This window comes from Candoia aspera, chromosome 18 (genome assembly GCF_035149785.1).
Source record: "Candoia aspera isolate rCanAsp1 chromosome 18, rCanAsp1.hap2, whole genome shotgun sequence".
NCBI classification, from domain to species: domain Eukaryota; kingdom Metazoa; phylum Chordata; class Lepidosauria; order Squamata; family Boidae; genus Candoia; species Candoia aspera.
In genome coordinates, this window is record NC_086170.1 from 530,320 (window position 1) to 550,840 (window position 20,521).

Consider the following 20,521-nt stretch of genomic DNA (forward strand, 5'->3'; position numbering starts at 1 on the left):
GCCCGCCGCCGCCGCGCCCTCCGGCCGAGCCCGGGGCGCGGAGGTCCCCGGCGGCCCACTCACCGCTTGAAGTGCTCGATGATCTTCTCCTCGCGGACGTTCTCCGGCAGGTTGCCCACCCAGAGGTGCCTAGTCTCCCGGACCATGATGCTGCCCCCGGGAGACGGGGGGTCCTGGCGCCGCCCGCCTGCCGCCGCCGCCTCGACTCGGCTCAGCGCCGCGAGGGGGAGCCGCCGCGCCTCCGCCGCCGCCGCGCCCGGCCCACTCTTCCTCCGCCGCCGCCGCCGCCTCCCTCCGCGGCGCCGGTGGGGGACACCATCCCACCGGGCCCCGCCGCCGCCGCCGCCGCCACTCCCGCGCCACTTGGCCCCGCGCCGCCGCCGCCGCCTCCTGCCGCTCCTGATGCTGCTGCGGGCGGTGATGCCGGTGATAGTGAGGGGGCCGCCGCCGCCTTGATCGTCGTGCGCGCGTCCTGCTCGGCGGCGGCGCTGTTGCTGCTTCAGCCCAATTTCTCCTCAGCAGCCGCAGCAGCGCCGCGCGCGGCGTCGCTCCCTCGCCCGCTCGACCGCCTGCACCGCGCCTGCGCGCTCGGCCGCCGCCGTAGCCAATCCGTCGCCGCGCACCCGCCTCGCGCTCCAGGGCGCGCTGCCCATTGGGCGGCGGGAGGCGCGCGGCGGAGCGCGGGGGGGCGAAGGAGAACGGCGTGCGCAAGCGCTCTGGAGACTTCTTTTTCTTCCAGGGGAAGAGGAGAGACTGCTCGAGCAGGCGGGGGAGCAGTGAGAGAATCCTTCTGTCCTCAATACGCCTCTCGCCGGTACATGCCCATGCGCATGCGCAACACGCGTTCTCTCGGGCGCTTTCTCCCATCTGCGCATGCGCTCTCCGGCATTGCTTCCGCCTCCCCCCGTCGGTGACACTGTCAGCGGAGGGCGGGGGGCCGTTTCAGCGGGGGCGTTTCAGCTTTTCCACACGCGCGCGCACACGGCCCGGCACCCATGCGCACAGTTGTGTGTGCACCATACGCGTTCTAAACCACCCTCCTTCCTTGACCTGGGCAGCGGCCCCGTTCGGCCCGCGCTCCGCAGCCCTCCCTTTCCCAGACAACGGGCGGCCACCACCGAAGGCCCGCCGCCGTGACCGAATCGCGCCGCGACCCTCTCCGCTGCCGGGGGCCTGCGGCGGCCCCGGGACCTCTCCCCGCCCGCCGCCGCCTTCAAGCGCCGTCCGGACAGAGGCGCGGCGAGCGGTCCCGCCCGCAGGAGGAGGGTGCGGGGCCCCTCGGGCCGCCTCCCCGAGAGAGACCCTTCGTGGGCGCGGGGAAGGCAGGCAGGGGCGACGCTGCCTTTTGGGGCGCCCCTCCCCCGCAGCGGGCCCGCGCAGGGAAGGTCCTTCCCGCCCCGCCCGTGTCTCTGGTGCGGGCGCCATTTTGTCGCTGCTGCCTCGCCGGGCGGCCATTTTGTGACACCGGGGCGCCCGCGCGCGGCTGCAGCTCCTCGGGCGTCCAGCAGGGGCGCCGGGCATTGGGGCAGCAGCGCCCCCCGTCCGCTGGCTGCGCGGGGGGTGACAAGGGGGTCCTTCGTCTGGGGGGGGCAGCTGAACTTAAAGCCGATGGGCACTCTGGCTGGCCCCCGCCTCGGCCGGCTGGCCACGCACCCCCGTGGCCCCCACGCCGCGCAACCTCATCCCACCCCCCCGTGAGATCGGCCCCCACCCTGATTTTCCTGAACGCCCTTGAGAGGTGCTTCTGCCAGCAGGCTTGGGGAGCGCCCGGAACGGCTTTATTGTCTAAGACCTTGGAGGCTCACAAAGTTTTATTTTTGACTTCTTTATTGCACACCACCCAGAGTCACATTTGGGAGATATACATTTGACAGATAAGCAAATAAATGCCTTTGCAACTACTTCATCAAGAGCTCCTGCAAGTAATTCAACGTTCTGCTTGCAGCCTGTCCGAGGAGGGCAGAACTGGGCCGTGAAGAGAACACACTCTTGCACGCCTGGGAATGAAGCGCTTGGCCCCTCCAGTTGAGGGCCCTGAGGAGGCAACCCTAGGCTTGCATTAGAAATTCAAAATCCATAGCAAGCCACTACCTTCCTCAGGTTGACCAGACAGATCAGCAGGGAGTTGCTGAGGTTTGCATTGGTTGCAGAAATGGCCAGCTCCTGAGCTGTTTATGACAAAGCCTGAGGCTGCTCCACCGTAAGAATGCAGTTTGGCAGGCCCTCGTCCCAGGGGTGCGAAGAGGATGGCCAGCCCAGCTTTTCCCTCCCCACAACAAGAGCGAGAGGCAGCCTTGGCTGAGGGGAGAGGCTGCCCGGCAACAGAGGACCCAGGAAGGGCCAGACTTAGATTTTGGCCATCCAAAATTGCCCCAAGCGGGGCACATTCCTCTTCCCTTCCAACCTCAGCCCCAGGTGGCGCTTAGGCAGACGTGGGGACAGCATGAGGCGCAAAGGCGGGGCCCGGCAAGCTGCCTCCTCGCACAATGGGTGGCCCAATGGGGACCAGGGTTGGGTGCCTTCCTCCCTCTGTCGCCACTCCGTCTCTTGGCCCCACTGGCCAGGACTGGCAGAATCAAAGGGAAAGGCTTAAGCAGTCACCCCAGCATGCAGCATGCCCGAGAGTCCAAACAAAGAGCCCCTAACGCACCTATTGGATTTAATGAGCTTCAATGAGAGGGCAGGACAGTGCTTTGCTACGCAGGCCAGCCGCACGTCCTCACCACACTCTTTCCAGGAGGTCCTTTCACAGCAGTGACGAGGGGGCTCCGTCCTCCAGCAGATAAAGGTGGCAGAGCTAGGCTGCTTGTCCCGCCCACTTCTGCTGCTTTCCAGCATTTTAGGTCAGCCTTGGCCAGCGGGCATCACATGCGGCGCTTCCAACTCGCTGGGGGGAACCCGAGGCCTGGGAGCTGGACCGCCCCCTGGTGGGGGAGACGCACACTAGCAGTAGGAAGTCTGCAGAGTCCAGTCGGTTGCTTTGGCCCGGTCGCCCGACTGCCGGGCCTTTCTCGGGTCTCCTGGCCGCTGGCTTGACTCAGAGAAAAGGCTACTTTGGAGAACGTAGAGGCAGGATTAGGTGCCACAGGGATAGGGCTCCAGACATCCAGCCCTCAGTTCCTCCCTCTGCCCAGTGCATGGAGCAGCCAAATGACCCGAAACACAAACGTGGAGACGCTGCCGGGCAATCTATGGCACACGCTTGCTCCCTCCACAGATCCCGTGTTGGCTTGGGTCAGGCACTCGGGGCCCAGGCTGCCGCAAAGCTCGGGGGAGGCAGGGAGGGCCAGCTGGCCGCTCTGACCCTCTTTGGCCTCCCAAGCGCTTCACTCCCGAACTCTCACGTGGCCCCTTCCCTCTCTCTGCACACCCTGATGGTGGCCTGCTGAGCACGAGTCCCATCCTCACCTCCCTCTGTTTGAAAGGAATAGTGTCACCGATGGACAACCCGCAGCCCAAATCCAGCCCAACGCTCCCACGGTCCCTCCAGCAGCAGGGAAGCTGGGGGGGTATGGAGTCCTTGGTCTGGTGGAAGGCTGACGAGTCTCGTTCACAGCCAGTGCGTGGCTATCAGTCCCTGGCCCAACTCCCCAACAGAGAAAAATATTTTTTAAAGGCTCACGGGCCAGACAACGGGGGTCGAGGCAGAGGAGTTGGAGCACTGGACCAGCTCTCCAGTCCTGCTTCCGAAAGAGGTCGGCGCCCAGCATCCGTCTACTCAGCAGGATGACCCTTGGTCTGGCGGACGTGGCAGGCTTGGCAAAGGAGGCGGCCGCCGAGAGGGTGACACCCGTCCTCTGTGGGTTCCAGGGACAGCAAGACCTGACACTTCTACGGCCAAAAGACATGCGTCAGGGCTGCCTCGGGTCACGTCGTGTCCCCTGGAGGCTCGTTTGCAGTGAGGAGTGCCCCGAAACCCTCATCCCCTTTCCCAATACCCCCTGGGGGTGGGAGCGGAGGGGTCCTGGGGAAAAAAAGCTGCATTCTGGGTCGTTGAAGCCCAGCTTGGAAACCACCCCCCACGGCGATTGGGGGGGGGGAAAGGGGGTCTCCTGAGCCAGAGAACCGGCTCGGTCTCAGCGAGACAATTCAGGGCAGCGTAGCAAGGTCACGTTTCCCCAGCAGGCACAACAATCCCGGCTTCCTGGTTTACTCAGGCATCCTTCCAATGGTGCCAAAGGCTCTCAAAGGCAGCCCCCGGTTTAGCCAAACCCCCGCTGCCCAGCCCAAGCTCCCCCAGACCCACCTCGCACCGATAGCAGTCCTCATGGAAGCTCCTGCCCAGGCACTCGACCTTGTAGGCGTCCTTCCCATTGTGCGGGATAATGAGCTTCCCGCAGGCTCCGCACATGGAAGCAAACTTCCTGAAAGGCAGGCAGGTCGGTGGCATCAGGTCCTCACGCGGCGGTTCCCGCTTACCTCCGGGACCTTCTAAATTCCTCAGCCATAGGGCAAAGGGTATGCGTGGTGTTGTTTCATCCAGCTAAGGGTTTTCACTTGCTTTTAATACTGCCATCCTAGGTGTGCCCACGCTCAGTTTCGTGCAAAGCGTCCCCTCCCATCACCGCAAAATGTCCCCTTAAAATGCCCATACCTGTAAAAGTCTGGGAGGCAATGCACCTTGTCGTCATCATCCACGGCAAAGGCGTCACTGCCAATCTCTCGGCTGCAGGCCACACAGGTGAAGCATTCTGGGTGGTACCCCCTCCCCAGGGCCCATACAATCTCATTGATGATGAAGGTCTGGCAGGCGTTGCATTTCTCCAGCGTCTTCTGGGGTGGGGCGGGGGCGGCACAAGACCCAGAAAGACAACAAGCAGGGTGATCACGGGGGCCTCCTCCTGCCTCCAGCGCAGGGGTCCAGATCCACGGCACAAGAGGGTGCCTGTCGCCCAGGGCTTACCTGATAGCAGGCAACGCACAGTGGCCGGCCCTCCTTCTGGTAGTATCGCTGCCCCTCCAGGGCGCTGTGACAAGCCCGGCAAGTGAAGCATCCGATGTGGTACTGCTTGTTCATCGCCTCAAGAGAGAGCGTGCTGGGAGAAATGCCTTTGTGACAAAAAGCGCAGATATCTGGGGGAAGGAATCAAGCGGGTTGTAAGAGGGTGGATCGCCGAGTCTGCCCAGGACAAGCCCCCTCCCTGGGATGCCAAGCAAGTGGCCTCTGGGTGTGGATGGGGAGCACGTCCTCACCTGGTGCCACAGCACTCCCCACTGGCTTCTTGGCCTGCCTATCTGTCCAGCCAGGAGGCGAGGCTGGCTGGGGCTGTCTTACTTCTTTGAGGAAGGCAGGAGGAGTCTGGAAAGCGGAAAGCAACAAGCTGGGTTAAGCCAGGTGCTTTGAAAAACCAAGCGGATTTCAGAGTTTGCCTCAAGGGTGTTCCTGGAGAAGATGCAGGAGCATAACCATTGCTGTTGAAGGGTGGAGGAGGAGGACGCTTTAATTAAGGAGGCCTCTGTCTTCAAGGCTCAGAAGTCTTCCTTTTTTTGACCTCAGGGAGGGGGTTGTGGACAGCAGCCTCTTGGGTTTCACTTTAAAAAGCCAAGCAGGAAATGGCCACATTGCCACACAGTGTGTCTGAATGGCATTCCTCGTGAATAAAAGGAAGGATTCCGGCAAGGGATTGAGGATGTTGCCGGATTGCCTGCCGTTATGTTAAAAGTCTGTGCGTGCAGAGAAGCCCTCCTCTTAATTCTGCTTCCGGCCCAGCTGCTCACTTCCTTTGCTCTCCCTGAAGAACAGGGAGAACCCAAAGGGCTTCGCCTGCGTCCCCCTCGGAAGACAGTTACCTGCAGAGAGGAGGGCAAAGCGGCTGCTTCCTTCTGCAGATCAGGGCCCAGGGTCTCCACCGGCAGGGCAGCAGGTGGCAGAGTGCCCAGCGCAGCCTCCACGGACCGAGGAGGGGCAACGGGGGGCGGAGGCGGCAGGGCAGAGGCGCCTGAAGCGGGGAAGAAGCAGCAATGACTCAGAGGGGAGGCCCCTGACTTGGGTTTGAGGTTGGGTGTTTCTAAAACCAGAACTTAGGGGCTGAAGCTACATAAAGCCCCCACCCACAAGGCTGAGGGTTCCTGCTTCTGCACCAGCTCCTGGGCTGGAAACACCGTCAGGGCCCAGGGCCAACCAGCCAAAGGGGCCTCACCTTCACCAGGAGCGCTGCCAGTCCCCCCGCCCTCTTTGTCAGGAACCTGCCTCTCCGCGGGAAGGAATGGCGGGGCCTTCGCAGGGCCACAGCCCCTCCTGGGAGGTGCGAGGGTGATGAAGACGGAGGAGGCCACACGCTTCTCCACCTTGTCCGAGATCATCCCCACCTGAGGAGAGGCGAGAGAGATGGCAGGGCAAGAGGAAACCGCCCAGAAGCTCTCCACCGAAGGCCCCAATCCCAGAGGCGGAGGAGGCCGCAAGGGGTCCCAGGCTCAGCCCCAGCAGGACAGGAAAATGGGCCGAGGGAAACGCAGGAGTCACAAAAAATTCCCCACGGCCTTTTGCCCCACCTTCTCTTTTGCGCCCAGAGGCTTCCCAGGCGAAGCCGGCTCCGGCATCAGAGCCTCCTCTCCTCCGGGACCAGAGGAGCGCAGCCTCCAAGGGGCAGGATCGATCACCCCCTTCCCTGCATCGGGAGCGCCCGAGAACAGGCAGCGCAACGCGAGGCCCCTGCCGAGCGCCCTTCGCTCTTCGAATCCCGAGACTTTGCCCTCGAGCCTCCGGAGGAGACGCCCGACGCGGGGGGGGGGGCTCGCCCCGCAAGCGCCCTGTGCAAGGACGGGGGGCACCGCCGCCCACGGAGCAGCCACGCTCGCCGCGGCTTCCCGACTCGGGCCGGCCGGCGGGCCGGGACCCGCCTTCGGGCCGCGCGCGTTGCCCGGCTGCCTTCAGGGGCGCTCCTGGGCGCTCCCCCTGCCTCACCGGCTCTTCTCCCGGGGCCATCAGGGAGCCCCAAACGCGCTCCCGGGGAAAACGCAGATCGGGGCTTTCGGGGAGGAGGGCCAGCCCACTCGGGGACTCTGCTGGGAGCGCCTCCGGGCCGTGGGTCTCCTTGGAACGAGCGCTGCCCTGCCTGGGAGGAGCCCCGGCCCCCTCCCCCTCCCCCTCCTTCCAGGGACGCGGCTGAGCAGGCGAGCGGAGCGGGGCGGGGTGCCTCTCTTTAAGGGAGCGCCCTACAACCCCCGAGCTCAGGGCTGTCCTAGAGCATCTCCGAGGCGGAGGGCGTCCCTCGTCCCCGAAGCCGCCCCAAGGCAACGGCCAGGACTCCCCCGGCGCTCTCCTGCCCGCCCGCCGGCCGCGAGAGAGGCCCCCGGACCGGCCGCAGCCCCGGGAGGGAGAGGACCGGGCGCCCAGACAAGGTGGCGACGGGGTCGGTCGTACCTGGCCACCGCCCTCGGCCTCACCTGGAACCGGAGCAGCAGCCGCGGAGACAGCGGGTCGGCAGCGAGCGCAGGCGCTCCTTTTCCTCCGGGCGTCGCTCGGCGCCTTCTCCTGCCAGCCGGGGGTCGAGCCGCCCCGCCCCGCCGTCGTGGCCATAAAAGGCGAGGGGCGTCTGCGAGAAGCGGTCCTCTACCTGCCCGGCCCTCCCGCGCCCCGCCTGCCCACTGGAACCCGCCGCTCCCTCCCTGTCCCGCGCCGGCGGGGATGGGGCTCCCGCCGCCGCCGCCTTGGCAGCCGGTCCTCCCGGGCGGGCTCCCCCCAGCACCCGGGTCACCCAGGGCCGCCTCCGACACCCCGATGCCTGGTGCGAGAGGCAGCAGCTCCCAGCCTCCTCGGCCGCAGGGGGGGACGCGCCCTCGGGAGGCTTCCACTGGCAGGAACCAACTCACCGCCCCCCGCCCCGCCCCGCGGGTAAGCAGGGACAGGCCTGGGCTGGGGCTGCCTGGCTCAGCAGGGGGACCCCCCCCCCCAGCAATTCATCTGTGGGAGAAAAGTGAGGCCTGTGGCATTCCAGGCCACCGCAAGTCGTCCGTACCCCCCCACCCCCGTTTTGTCTTCCAAAGCCTCCTGGCTGCAATCCCGTTCTCCGGTTGCTGCAATTACAAGGCAGAGCGGGAGGGCTTCTGTCTGGCCACATTTCATCTGTGAGAAACCCCCTTGAACCCAGGCCAAGAAAATAACTTGAGGAAACGTTTCAGACAAGCCCCTCTCTATTTCACAGGAAGATAAGCGCGGGGGGGGGGGGGATTCCAAGTTTCTGTTGCAACTATCTCAGTCTGGCTATCTTGCTGGGCTGACCCCTTCTGAGCAAAGCTAGGGGGTTGCTGAGCTGGATCCCAAGGCCGGGCATGGCAGGAGGTCAGTCTGCCCGACCCTCCCACTGCTGATCCTGCCAGCAGAAAGTGCTTACCTCTCATTCACGGGGTAATTTTGGCCAAAAGCAGAGGTCCCGCTGCGTCTGCAGTCAACAGGCTGTGAGCTCTCATTGGTTCATGGGGGCTGGGCTCCAACTGTGCCCAGGTGACCCGGTGGCATTGCGCAGGCCCTGCAAGAGCGTGTGGGCCTGATTCTCATCAGACCAACAGCCACCCAGTCCCGTCCACTGGCTGGGGAAGTGTTCCTGCCAAACTGGGCAGCTCGTGCCCCGGCAAGGTTGACCAGTCAGCTCGCTGGCAGGAGTTCAGGATCTGAGCCCGCCTTAAGCAAAGCTTCCCAGATGGACACAGCTCAGAACTGGAAAGCCCTGTGGCGGGGGGGGGGGGGAGGAGGCAGACCATTTGCCTTCAGGGGGTCTCTCCCCTGTGGCTGCTCCCCGTCCTGAAGGGTCAGGTACTCAGCGCAGAAAAGGCACCGCGTCTCTCCACCACTGCCCAGCTGCAGCCGCTTCAAGATGCTTAGAGTGAGATGAGTTGAGCCCAGCTCCTGCTGGCTTCACGGACACGTCTGCATTGCGTGGTTTCCTCAGCTACAAGGGGAAGGTGGTTTTCCAGGCCTCCTCCTCCTCCCTTGGCCGTGGGGCCTTCTGGCAGGTTCAGCTCTGCCCCTGCTGACTCTCAGGAGCACCCAAAGTTGGCTAAATGCTGCCACCTGCTGGACTTAAGCAATACGCCACTAATGGACGGGACGTTTCCCCCTGCGGCTTATTAATGAGTGAGCAAAATGGCACCCATCTTCTTAGCTGGGACGGGGCTGGCAAGACCGGCCTGGCAGGTGCAAAGCACAGGGACACCTGTCTGGTGTACTGGTTGGGGAATCTATATTAGCGAGGAAACAAAACCAGCCATTATTATTATTATTATTATTATTATTATTATTATTATTATTATTATTAAATTGATATCACCATCTCCCCCAATGGGGGACTCTGGGCGGTTTACAATAAAATAACTAAAAACATAACCATCTAAAAACTACCATTAAAATATACATTAAAAACAACTGTAAAATCCAAGTGGAGATGGAACACTATCACTAAGAGGTGCTATGGCGCCAGCCATCCCCAGGTGGAGCTATCGCTCTCCCCCTCCCAAGCAAGGCGGCAGAACCAGGTCTTCAGTTTCTTCCGAAGTCCGAGAACAAGGAAACCCGTCTCAACTCCGGGGGCAAGATATTCCAAAGGGCGGGCGCCACTGCGGAGAAGGCTCACCTCCTGGACCCTGCTAGATGAAATTCCTTTACTGATGGGGTCTGTAGCATGCCCTCCCTGCCTGACTGGGTGGGACGGCTCGATGTAACAGGGAAGAGGCGGTCCCTCAGGTAGCCTGGCCCCATGCCATGCAGAGCTTTAAAGGTGATAACCAACACCTTGAATTGGACCCGGAAGCAAACTGGTACCCAATGCAGCTCATGTAACAGCAGTGTCACATGGGCTGATTTTACAGCCCCGATAACTGTCCGCGCAGCTGCATTCTGGACCAGCTGAAGCTTCCAAATACTTTTCAAGGGTAGCCCCATGTAGAGCGCATTGCAGTAGTCTATATGGGAGATGACAAGGGCATGAGTGACTGTTCGGAGGGCATCTCGGTCCAGGAATGGGCGTAGCTGGCGCATCACCCGGAGATGTGCAAAGGCCCTCCTTAATATGATTTCTTTAATCTATCTCCAATTTTGGGCTCTGAATGCTTGGGGACAATGCAGGGAAGCCCCCCACCCACCCTCAGATGACGCACCTCTGACAGCAGGGGAACTTCCTCAGGTCCCCTTCACTTGGAAGAGTTAGGGTTAGGGTTAGAAACAGTTGCTTCGGAAGAGTGGGAATTGGTGTGGAAATGAGAGATTGGGGGGGGGAATCTCGATTTCTGCTGCTGTCGTTATTTACTTTCCTACATTTATATGGCTGGCCACCAACGCATCCTCCTGAAATACAAAGCCACTAAAAGGCAGCTTATTTTTCCTTCTACCAGAGAAAATTTAATGACCTTTGCAATTAATTTTTAGCACAGTAGTTTTGTTGATGACATTGACTGAAAGAAAGCTGACTGTGCCTTCATCCCTTTCCCAGGCCGGGGACAGCCTTGAGGCCTTGGCTGGGAGGACAGAGAGCAGAGCCCGGGAGCAGGGGAGGAAGCGACTCCCCCAAGCCCGCTGACCCACCCCTCCCCTCCTCCAGGGATTCTCTCACGTGGGTTCCACAGGAATGACCGAGGTTGCGAAGGCAGCTGCACGGTGGGGGGGGGAGGGTGAGTCACTGGGGGCCCCAGAACAGCCCAAGGCCTCCAGGGCAGCCCAGCTGGGAGGCAGAAAGGCCAGCACAAGACGCCGCCAAAGCCGCAGATCCCAGCTTTTCCGCCGGCACCAGGCTGGGAAAGGCCCACCTGCTGCTGCTTCCCAGGTGGAGTGGGGATGCGAAGCTGGGATCAAGGCCATTACGCACCACGGCCCCCAAACGTGGGTGGCAGCCTTTCTGGTCCCCCCACAACCCTCCAAATCTCTCGGGGAGGCACGCCGGTCAGCCTGCGGGCGTGGCTTTTTCCGACCGGGAACCGTGGCAGGCAGAGCCAGAGCAACTGCCCAGCTTCCTTTCCTCAGCCTCATCCAGGGCAATGGCAGCGGTTCTCAGACACTTCCTCTGGCCCATCCCGTCCCCTCTGCCCCTGAGTCCCACCCCCGGGCCAGCCAGCTCCTGCCTGGAGTGGTCGCTAAAGAGGAGGAGTCGCTGAAGGAGGCAGGCGGTGCCCTGGGCCAGGAGGGAGCCCACAGACCCTTGGGCAGCACGACATCAACAGGAAAGGTCTTGCCACAGCAGGACTGCAGGCCGGAGGGCCCAGAACCAGCCAGTACTGTGGGCCCATGGCCTGCCCTGGCCTGGTGTCCCTGGCCACGCCATCTGCTTCCCTGAGGCTCCTTTCTCTCAGGATGTGGCCCCTTGTGCTGGTCCTGGTGCTGCTGCTGCCCAGGATCTTGAGGGACGCTCCTGGCGCTGACTGTGGGGCGGATGAAATGCAGGCGCAGAGCACGCGAAGCCCTCGGAATAGTCCTGGAATGCAAATGAATGTAAATACACGGAAGAGGTGGCATTCCCCCCAACGGCTACTGGACGCAGGACACAGTCTTCTGGAAAGATCCCTCCAAGTCTGCCGGCCAGAACCTCCGCATTCATCTGCACCAGGTCTTGGGGGGAGGGGAGCAAGGCTACTCCATCTTGCCAGCACGTGAGCATGGCCTGGCAGCGCCTTGAGCCTCGTTTAAAGATGGCTTCCCGAGGGTCAGCAGCAGGCTCAGCCAAGAAATCCCGGCACCTCAGCCACCGCCCTCCTCACCTGCTGCCTGCACACCTCCAGCATGCTCCCCGTCCAGATCAGGCACCAGATCTCCCCGATCAGCGAGATGAGGACGCTCACGATGTCCATCCATTGGCCCACGGTCATCAGCAGGATCAGGAGGCTGCCCATCCTGACGAAGACTGTCTGGAAGGCCATCTGCGCAGTGGGGTTCTGGTGCTGCTCCTCTGTCAATCGACCAGCCGGAAGGGAGTTACAGTGAGGAGGGGCTGGGAGCCGCTGTCCACGGAGGAGGCACGGAACATTCACCAGCCCTCCAGCGAAGGGACACGATGAAGCAGGGCCCGTCTGCCAGCCGCACCGATTCATTCGGGGCCGTGGTCAGGCTGTGTAAAAAACTCACCCTGCATGTAGATGACCAGAAGCGTGTAGCAGATGGTCAGCGGCGTCCAGAAACGGACAGCCTCGGAGGCAGAGAGGAAGTCCCGGTTGATCAGAGCCACGGCAGCCAAGTCAGCCACCACAAAGGCCACCACGAGGGCGTTGCGGAGCAGCTGGGGGATGCCGTGCCACGTGGTGAGGAGGAAGAGGCACCCCCCACAGTAGCGTTCACCGCAGTGCAGCTCGTACATCGTGAAGACGTGGTGGGCCAGGCGCCAGGCGTAGCGGGTCAGGAGGGTGGCCAGGCCCACACTGAGGAAGAGGTTGCAGGTGCGATGGGGCGCTCCTTCCTGCAGGTAGCCGAGACTGCAGGAGATGCCGCAGCCCAGTGAGTACTGGCAGAGCAGGTAGAGCTGGCTGCTGTGGGCCCCCTGTGGAAGCAAGGACTGGGGGCTCGCTTATTGGCAAGCTTGCTTAGCCACCTGCTGCCAGAAAGAATCCTGGGCAGCAAACAAAACAAAAGCACAATCCAGCAAAGGGCCACTGAAAACAATAGATGGCGCTGAGGCCCCAATACAGCTGGCATTCGTCCACCAACCACCCTGTGCCAGCGTGCAATTCAGAGCACCTCAGGTGTCCCTTCAGCCAGCGGGGCACACCTTTTTTCCTGGCCACGGACCCCCTTTCCTCCCCAGTCTGGCCTATGAAAAGTTGCAATTTGAGCCCCCCAACCCCCGTGGTGTAAGCAGAAGCGGTCCCCAAGAAGGGGCCAGGCAACCTTGCTGAGGGAGAGGATGGTGGAGGCCGCCCGGAGGGAGAATTCCAGGATGACCAGGGCGGCCACGCGGTGTCCCACCGTCGCAAACAGGGCAGTCAGCACCAAGAGGTGAAGCCGTTCCAGGAAGCGCCACTGCTGCCCGAGAGCCTCCTTTTCCTGCTGCCTCTCGGGGTCACTGGGGGTACGAGGGAGAAAGCGTCTCAAGCAGCCAGACAGGGCAGAGGCCAGAAGCCCCTCGCAGGATAGGCGGACAAGCACCTCACCCCTGCTCAAAGCCTCCAGGACTGGTGCGTGTGCGTGTGCGTGCGCGCCCAGTGGGGGGGTAGTCCTGGGCTGAGCAACCCCTGCCGCAGGGCAGACCAGCCCCCGCCCCCTCGCAGGAAGCGTGGCCTGACCCAGCTCACCCGAGGAACGGGAAAGGGGTGAGTCATGTGGCTCTGCCGGAGCCGAGGGCAGCCACAGCATCGAGTGCAGTGTGTGGCACTGAGGCCCAGACTGCTCCCCCTTTCCCCACCCTGGGGCTGCCCCAGAGACCAGCCAGGACCGCCCGTGCCCCCCAGCGGGCACTCACTTCAGACACTTGATGTAGAGGTAGATCCTCATGAGGCTGCCCAGGATGCAGACGGCACAGGCCCCCACCAGCCCTGCAGGGGAGCAGAGGTCAGTAGGGGATGTGGGGCGGGGGAGGGAAAGCGGGGGGGGGAGCTCACCCTGCAGGAGGGAGTCCGCAAGACTGGAGGCCCAGGCCAGCTGGGGGAAGCCGGGCAGCCAGGAGAGCATTTTGGCCAGTGCTGCAGCGGAGCCTCCCTCTCAAAGGTCTCCTGCGCGGGACAGGAAGGACCTTGAGCTGCAAGCGAGCAAATAAACGGGGCGGGGGGCAGTGGGCAGGCTGGTTCGTTGCGCTCTGCTTTGGCGAACGAGGGAGTCCCTCCCAGCAGCAGCAGCAGCGTGTGGGAACGCACCTCTGCCTCAGGGTGCCAGGGGCCTTCTCTAGAAAGAAAACCTCTCTGCTCCAGTGCCCATCCGTGGCTCCACCGTGCGGGCTGGGAACGCTGGAGCCACAGGCCTCCGGGGAAGTTTGCTCAGACTCTTCCTGCATCAACGCCCCAGGCAGGAGCCGTGGCCAGCAACGGGGGCTTCTCGACACCCGGGGGGGGGCATGTGGAGGGCCAGGCAGGGCCTCCTGAGCAGCCATGTGGCGCCCCTCGATTGGAGCCCATCCAGTGGGGGGGAAGCATTTCCTTGGCTGGCCGGAACGCCCTCCCTGCTCCAGAGGGTGAGCGGTGTCGCCAGAAGAACAGGGCCCCTTCCTGCAGCCTTCTACGGCAGAGGGCCCACCGAATCAGACGCACTAAGTGGGCAATCAAGTGTGTGTGTGGTGGGGGGTGTTTGTCCCTGGTGCTCTAAAGACCACGAAGCACTAAAACCCGGGACAATTGTACTCTTAGTCCGAAGGTCCACAGCCACCCTCTGGCTTCCGGCACGCCTCTGGAAACGCTGCTTTCTGGGACTTTGGCATTAAACATCTCCCTCACCTGGAGGAGCAGAGTCGCCCGCCGCCTCACTTCAGGCCAATCAGGCCAGTGAGGGGGAGGCACGTGGGGCTGGGCCTCCCCACTGGGGGGTGCTGCTGCTGCTGCTGCATGTGGCGCCATGCGCCAGATTCACGGGCTCTTCCTTTCCCTTTGGCAGGCCCCACCCACCCACCCACCCACCAACCAACCACAGCCAAAGAGGCTTAGTCCCTCCAGCCAGGATCAGGCCAAAGGGACGCCAATGCTGCCCCACTCATGTCAGGCCCAGCGTTAAAAACTAGGCGTGCAAAGGGGAAAGCTCGTTAGCTGCCTCTGAGTGCGCTCTGGACGCCGTGCCCCCCCTGCTTGTGCCGAGCCCCCCTTCAAAGTCTGAGAGGAGACAAAGAGCAGCTGGCGTTGCGCATTCCACCTAGAGCTTCTGATTTGTTGAAACGGTGCTTTTATTTTCACAACAGAAGCAGCAGATACGTCCATAGCTCCTTCCCATCCCCAGTCCTGCTACAGCGCCAGGCCAGGCTGGTAGGGTCACAGGAGGCCATCTGGGGCCATCCGGTTCAGGGCAGCAATAAGTCTGAACTGCCCCTCCCAGGGTGAACTTGGGCCCTTTGGCCCCAGTGCACCAGCCATTTCCGGATGCCTTAAAACCAAACCTGGCTAACTTTGTCCGCTCAACTTTGCCCAACCAGCCAGGGCAGGACAAAAAGATGCTTCCGACTAGCAACCCATAAACAAACCACACAGGGAAAAAAACCTTTTCTTTAGGCAGAAGGAGCAGAGTCTATGGCCAGCCTTCTGCCACGGGGGCCCCGCCTCTGCTGGAGATGGTGGTGCTCGGAGTTGGCATCCGGACCCTGCAAAGCGCCAAGGCTTAGCCTCCTTGACCCCAATGGTTGCCACACGCCCCCCCCCACCCCGTGCTCCTCCCTCGTTCCCTTTCGATGGGTCCCAAAGGTCAGAACGGAAGAGACGACAGGATATTTCCCAAGTCCTTGGCCTGAATCAATCCCAGGAGTTTCCCCAGCTGTCCCAGCGAAGTAGATCTCAAGGTTTTAAAAGCAGGAAGTGCCACCCTCGGCCCACAAAACCAGCTGCTGTGACTTACTTTTCATTTCTCAGAATCCTGCCTATTTTTCTGTTCCACCTCTGCCTCCCAGCCCTTCCTGCTTCACCTGCTTATGTCTCTTCTGTAGGAAAAACAAGTTGCTTCAGCCCAAATTAAGCTGCTGGATCACAGTCCACCCGTGAGTCCATCCTCCACCTTCAAGAGAGACCCAGGATCCTGGGGAGAGGCACTCACACGCGCACACCAAGTGGACCTTGCCTGCTTTTCCGACTATTCAGATTACGCATCTTTGGCCCAGGAGGGCGAGTCAAACTGGGAGCTGCTGGGGGGGTGGGGGACACAATCCAGTCTGCTAGGAATAGGCCTTCCTCAGGCGGTGCATTTGGGACCCCTACTCAAAAATAGGGGGCAGCTGAAGCTGCAACTTCACTTAAAGGTCACAATTAGCACTGCAGGGTCCTTGATTTTCAGCCCTCCTTCCCCGCTCCACATCTGGGTGGGCAGACGGGGCAGATGACGGTCCTGTGTCCCGATCCAAGAGACTCAAGCTGGGAGGAAAGAAGGCCACTTGGCTGGAAAGCAGCAGCTGACCGGGAAGGCTGCTGAGCCCCGCTCTCCTCTGCAACTGGAGGCTCCCGAGCAGGCCGGCGGCTTCAGGCGGCCTGCTGCTGGAAGGTGAACCTCCTCAGCTCGTCCCAGAAGAGGAGGCTGAGGACGGTGTGCGGCCCCAGGCGGAGGTAAGCAGGACCGAGGCCCTTGTACAGGGCCAGGATACCTTCCTTTCCCGAGACCTGCGCGAAGCAGTCGAAGAAGCCACGGTAATGCTTGCCCTGCGGGGGGTGAGGACAGGACGGCTGATGGGAGACATTCTCCCCACCACGCCCATGGCACAGGGCCTCACACTGACGTGCGTGCCCAGCCCCTCCCCAGCCAGGTTCCTCTGGCGAGAGCCTCACCATGCCCATTTCGTCCACCGGCTGGTTGTAGAGCCGCGTGCTCACCACATCAAAGGGAGTCATGGCCGCGGCCACGGCCACACTGCTGATCATTCCACCAGTGAGGGCCACCATCCAGCTGCCTTCCTTGAACCACTGGGAACCGGAAAACCACAGAACCGTTTTGGCAAGGGCAAGTCCAGCATCCGCACGCCGCCCAGGTGCTTGGAAACGTGCGCCCCTCAAAGTGAGATGGCTGGGAAGGGCCAAAGGGGTACTCCTGCAGGTGAAGGCCCCAATTTCACGCCAGGACCGAAGGGCGCCAGGGGGACCCGCCCATCCCTTCAGGCCTCCGCCTTCCTGCGCCAGGCCCTCTCACCTGCTGCTCCGCGACCCACTCTTTGGCAGAGGCAAAGCTGGCCAGCTGCACCGACGAGCCCACCGTGACCCGAGGCACCGCACCGTTCACACCCCGCCACAGCCCCAGCAGCCCCTGCTCCCTGTAGATGGCCCCAAAGGCCCTGGAGACGCTCTGCAAAGCAGCAGAAAAGGCCCCGGCTCAGCCGGTGCTCTCCATCGGGGCTGCACTCCTTCCTCGTGCCAGGCCAGCTCCTCCCCGCGGCCACGCTGAGGAGTGGGCTGGAAAAGGAAGAAACCTGGGCCTGCAGGATTGCCCTGTCCACCACGGCACCAGCCCTGGTTGTGCAGAACGACTATTATTTATTTATTTATTTATTATTCAAGTTTTGTTACTGCCCATCTCCCCCAAAAGGGACTCTGGGCAGACAAGAAAAATGGCTGCGGAGTGCCCGGTGGGGTCACGCGGAGTGCCCGGTGGGGTCATGCTGATCCCCACCTGCCAGCACTGGCAACGTGAGAACTCGGCCAGGGAGACGCAGCCAAGCCAAGCCTCCTCGCTGGGGCTGCTCTGGGGGGCAGGGGCAGGGTCCCCTCCGAAATGTGTCCGAAGGATGAAAACTGAGAAGGGCTGTTTGGTGGCCTTGACAGACTCGGCTGGGGAGACACCTCTGCCCTGGAGGTCAGCTGTTGCAGAGGCAGGCCTGCCCCCCCCCCCCCCCGGCTAGGAAGGCCGGCTCCGGGGCCAGGCAGGCCGGGAGCTCTCCAGGTGGCTGGCTTTCTTGGGTCACTGCAGCCAGGACGGGCTGCTTCGTAAAGCCAATTTGCTGAGCTTGTTGGAAAGCAATCTGCTCAGGGCAGCGCAAACAGCCAAGGCCGTCGCCTGGTGACCAGCCAGCCTTGTGCCCCTCCTGCGTGGCAGCGCCTGGTGTCGCAAAGCCTCCCTGCGGCCTCCTCTAGCTGGAAAGTGGGCTGAACGGGAGGGGGGGGCTCCACACAAGGACCAGGGAGGCTGAGGGCTCAGACATGCCTCCCGCACGCACTGCCTGTGGCAGATGCCCCTCCCCTCCCCAGGCGGGCGCTCCTCTGACCCCTGCACCCCCAGGAGCAGCCCTGCAAAGCGTGTGGCAGGGGGACGCTTGCTCCTGCCGAGATCTGGGAAAGAGGCTCCTGCCAAGCTGGGCCTGGCCAAGGCAGCTCCAGCAGGGCCCTGCTCTGGCCCCTCTGGCCCATGAGAGGGCTTCCCCGCGCCCACGGCCGAAGCCCTGTGAGCAAGACCACTTCGCCACGCTGACCTCGTGGTTGTGCTGGTGTCCCACGGCTACGGCGGCCACCGTCTGCGCCTGCAGGTGCGTCTTGACCTGCAACAAGCCAAAGCAATCCAGGAAAGTGCCAGGAGCCGGGGAGGGCCGACCCAGACCATCAGCCCAGGGGTGGGGTGGGGGACTCATGCCTGGTCTTTCCATTTCAGGGGCCCTAGCGCATCTTGCCCCCCTTTGTCTGGGCTGGCCCCACCGGGGACAGCTAGGTGATGGCTTCGCTTCCCCCTCCCGGAAGGACTAGTCCCGCCTGGGCCCTGAAGGCCTTCCCTTGGCTGGGGTGGGCTGCAGGAGGCAGCTGGCGTTCCTCACCATGAAATGGCCCTCGTTCCAGACAGGCTGCCCGACCAGCGGGTCCCGTCCCAGCAGGGAGCCACCTGGAGCCCCTACTTCAGGCATGCCTGCTCTCCTCACAAGCAGGGCCTGGGTGGTGGAGGAGGGTACCACGCCCAGGTCACCAGCAGAGTCACCGGCCGCACTGGGGCCCCACAGGGCAAGTTTTAAACCAGTTTCTAGGACAGGATCTGCCTTGGACTAGAAAAGGCACCCAGGGGACTTGGCAGAGGTGCCAGGCCAACAGGGGCTACAGGCTGGCAGGCTTGCCAAATGCTTCTTGGAGGGCAGGTTCTGCACCTCCCTGGCAAGAAGCCCAGCCACCGAGGTGAAGCCGAAGGACGTGCCGCTCTGCCAGCCTTCAAGGAAGGCATGGAGGACAGAGGACTCTGGTGCCTGCCCAAGAGCCCGGGGGAGAAGGAACTGCCTGAAGGCCACCCCAAACAGGGAGCCCTCCAGCCCCAGCCCGGCCCTGTGCCCCACCAGCTGCCCAGAACCCGCAGCAAGAGGGAGGCCTGCCTGTTCTGCAGAGGAGATGCAGACCCGAGTAGCGCAGTTGGGGAAGGCGGAGCCCAGCCATGAGAACCCACCCCTGCAACTCATCTTCAGCGGGGTGCGGCCCCGGCCCCGTGGGCAGGGTGATGTGTGCTTGGAGGGGAGGGAACCACACAAGACACAGGGGAAGGTTCCTACCCGCCCCAATTCCCGATCTGCAAAGGGGGAACAACAATGGCTGAACAAGTCAAGGGGCCTGACCAGGAAACTGCCCCCCCCAAGCTGCTTACCAGGTAGGCTGGGCTACCGACAAACGCCCCAAGCGCCCCAGCCAGGGCTCCGGCTGCAACGGTCCCGCCCGGATGCTGGGTTAAGCCAACACCTTCGGCGTGGGAGTAGGAGCTGAAACGCACGCCGTTCATCAGTGCCTGGTACAGCAGCCCAGCCGTGAGCCCCTTCTGCAGGCCCCGGAGCCCGTCGGCTCGGCGGACGGCCACCATGGCCTGCAGCACCCCTCGGTAGTGGCAACGGTACGAGCCCCGCGGACGGAGCTCCCCTTGCAGCTGCAGGCGAGTCTTCACCACCTCCAGGGGGTTGGTGAACACGCAGGCCAAGCAGCACGCTGTGGCGCCCAGGACAAAATCCACCGGGGGTGAGAGGGACGCTGCTGTGGTGTGGCCAGGGGAGGGCTCCATGGGGAGGCTCCCGCCAGCCCAGGCTGGGAAACCGGGTCCCGAGGCCTTCCCCAGCGAAGCAGCCTCCCACCCAAGCAAAAGCCTTGCAGGCACTCCAGAAGTTGGGGCGGCCCTGATGGGAGGTGAGCGAGCCCCTCTCCTCCTGCAAGCACGGGGCTGCTGGCATCGATGCCCCCCAGTGCCCAACCCGAGCTGCGCTGAACTCTGCCCAGCATCGGCCCTTGGTGGCCTGTGGCTTTCTGCTCCAGCCAAAGCTACGCCTCTCTCGTTGGGTGAAACCAGGAGCAGAGCCAGCCTTTTATCTGCCTGTCTGCCAGGCGGTGGGCTGGGCTGGGTCGGGGAGGGGAGCAAGTGGCTGCATGTAGGAGAAAGGTCACACGGCAGGTCCACCCACAGCGGCAAAGCCCAGCCTCTTCCCTACACGGCCTCCTCCCCTCGAGACGCTTGGCTTTACCCTCACTCCCAAACCTGCCGGCAGACGGGACAGGGCTCCCCACTTCCCGGGCTGGAAAAGGAGGGCTGTTTCTGGAGCAGAGGCTGACCTCCGGCCTCTCTCCCCAGGCCTGCTGAGCAACGGGACGGCTTTCCTGCAGAAAGGCCAGCGATCGTGCTGGGCAGGCCAGCGCAGGGCTCAAGCTCACATCTGTCAGGACAGAAAGGCTGACACCACGGGGGGGGGGGCACACAAGCTGGTTCTGGGGGTCAGAAAGTTGCTGGGGCGCAAGGGGCACCCCACGCTTCTGGCCGGACAAACACACCCTCCGCTGCCGGCACACAGATCCTGAGCACGTGTCGTGGCCAGTCCTTGCTGAGCGGCAGCTCCAGGGTTTCGGAAGCTCAGCCAGACTTCTCAGGCAAGGACATTACAAAGAAGGGCGAGGCTGCGGAGAATGTCCCGCTGGGGCATCAAGGGGGAGCGCAGGGATGCCCGCCCTAAAAGCCAGGGGCCGGCATCCCACCTTCCCCAGGAGAGAGAGATGGCCCCCT

General features: G+C 62.9%; 4 protein-coding genes across 4 annotated transcripts in view; all 4 read right to left on the bottom strand.

The window, feature by feature from the left end:
• SPEN (spen family transcriptional repressor) overlaps positions 1-192 on the bottom strand; it is a 51,125-nt gene extending 50,933 nt beyond the window's left edge. Inside the window, 1 exon segment of the mRNA XM_063317357.1 lies at positions 64-192. Within this exon segment, the coding sequence (XP_063173427.1) occupies positions 64-146 (83 nt within the window). The 5' untranslated portion in view covers positions 147-192.
• A 3,447-nt stretch (positions 193-3,639) lies between these two features.
• Positions 3,640-7,534, bottom strand: FBLIM1 (filamin binding LIM protein 1). The gene is made up of 8 exons (XM_063317629.1): positions 7,364-7,534; positions 6,141-6,309; positions 5,791-5,939; positions 5,131-5,299; positions 4,904-5,073; positions 4,595-4,773; positions 4,247-4,364; positions 3,640-3,831 (listed from the first exon to the last, which is right to left on the bottom strand). The coding sequence occupies exons 1-8, from the start codon at positions 7,517-7,519 to the stop codon at positions 3,715-3,717; spliced, it is 1,227 nt and encodes a 408-aa protein (XP_063173699.1). The 5' UTR covers positions 7,520-7,534; the 3' UTR covers positions 3,640-3,714.
• A 2,699-nt stretch (positions 7,535-10,233) lies between these two features.
• On the bottom strand, positions 10,234-13,656 carry TMEM82 (transmembrane protein 82). Its single transcript, XM_063317485.1, has 6 exons — positions 13,513-13,656; positions 13,374-13,446; positions 12,803-12,977; positions 12,047-12,455; positions 11,683-11,870; positions 10,234-11,399 (listed from the first exon to the last, which is right to left on the bottom strand). Exons 1-6 carry the CDS (start codon positions 13,580-13,582, stop codon positions 11,274-11,276), a joined length of 1,041 nt encoding a protein of 346 aa, XP_063173555.1. The 5' UTR covers positions 13,583-13,656; the 3' UTR covers positions 10,234-11,273.
• Positions 13,657-14,768: 1,112 nt separating this feature from the next.
• Positions 14,769-19,794, bottom strand: SLC25A34 (solute carrier family 25 member 34). The gene is made up of 5 exons (XM_063317437.1): positions 19,130-19,794; positions 17,988-18,053; positions 16,715-16,867; positions 16,357-16,491; positions 14,769-16,230 (listed from the first exon to the last, which is right to left on the bottom strand). The coding sequence occupies exons 1-5, from the start codon at positions 19,532-19,534 to the stop codon at positions 16,054-16,056; spliced, it is 936 nt and encodes a 311-aa protein (XP_063173507.1). The 5' UTR covers positions 19,535-19,794; the 3' UTR covers positions 14,769-16,053.
• Between the last annotated feature and the right edge of the window lie 727 nt (positions 19,795-20,521).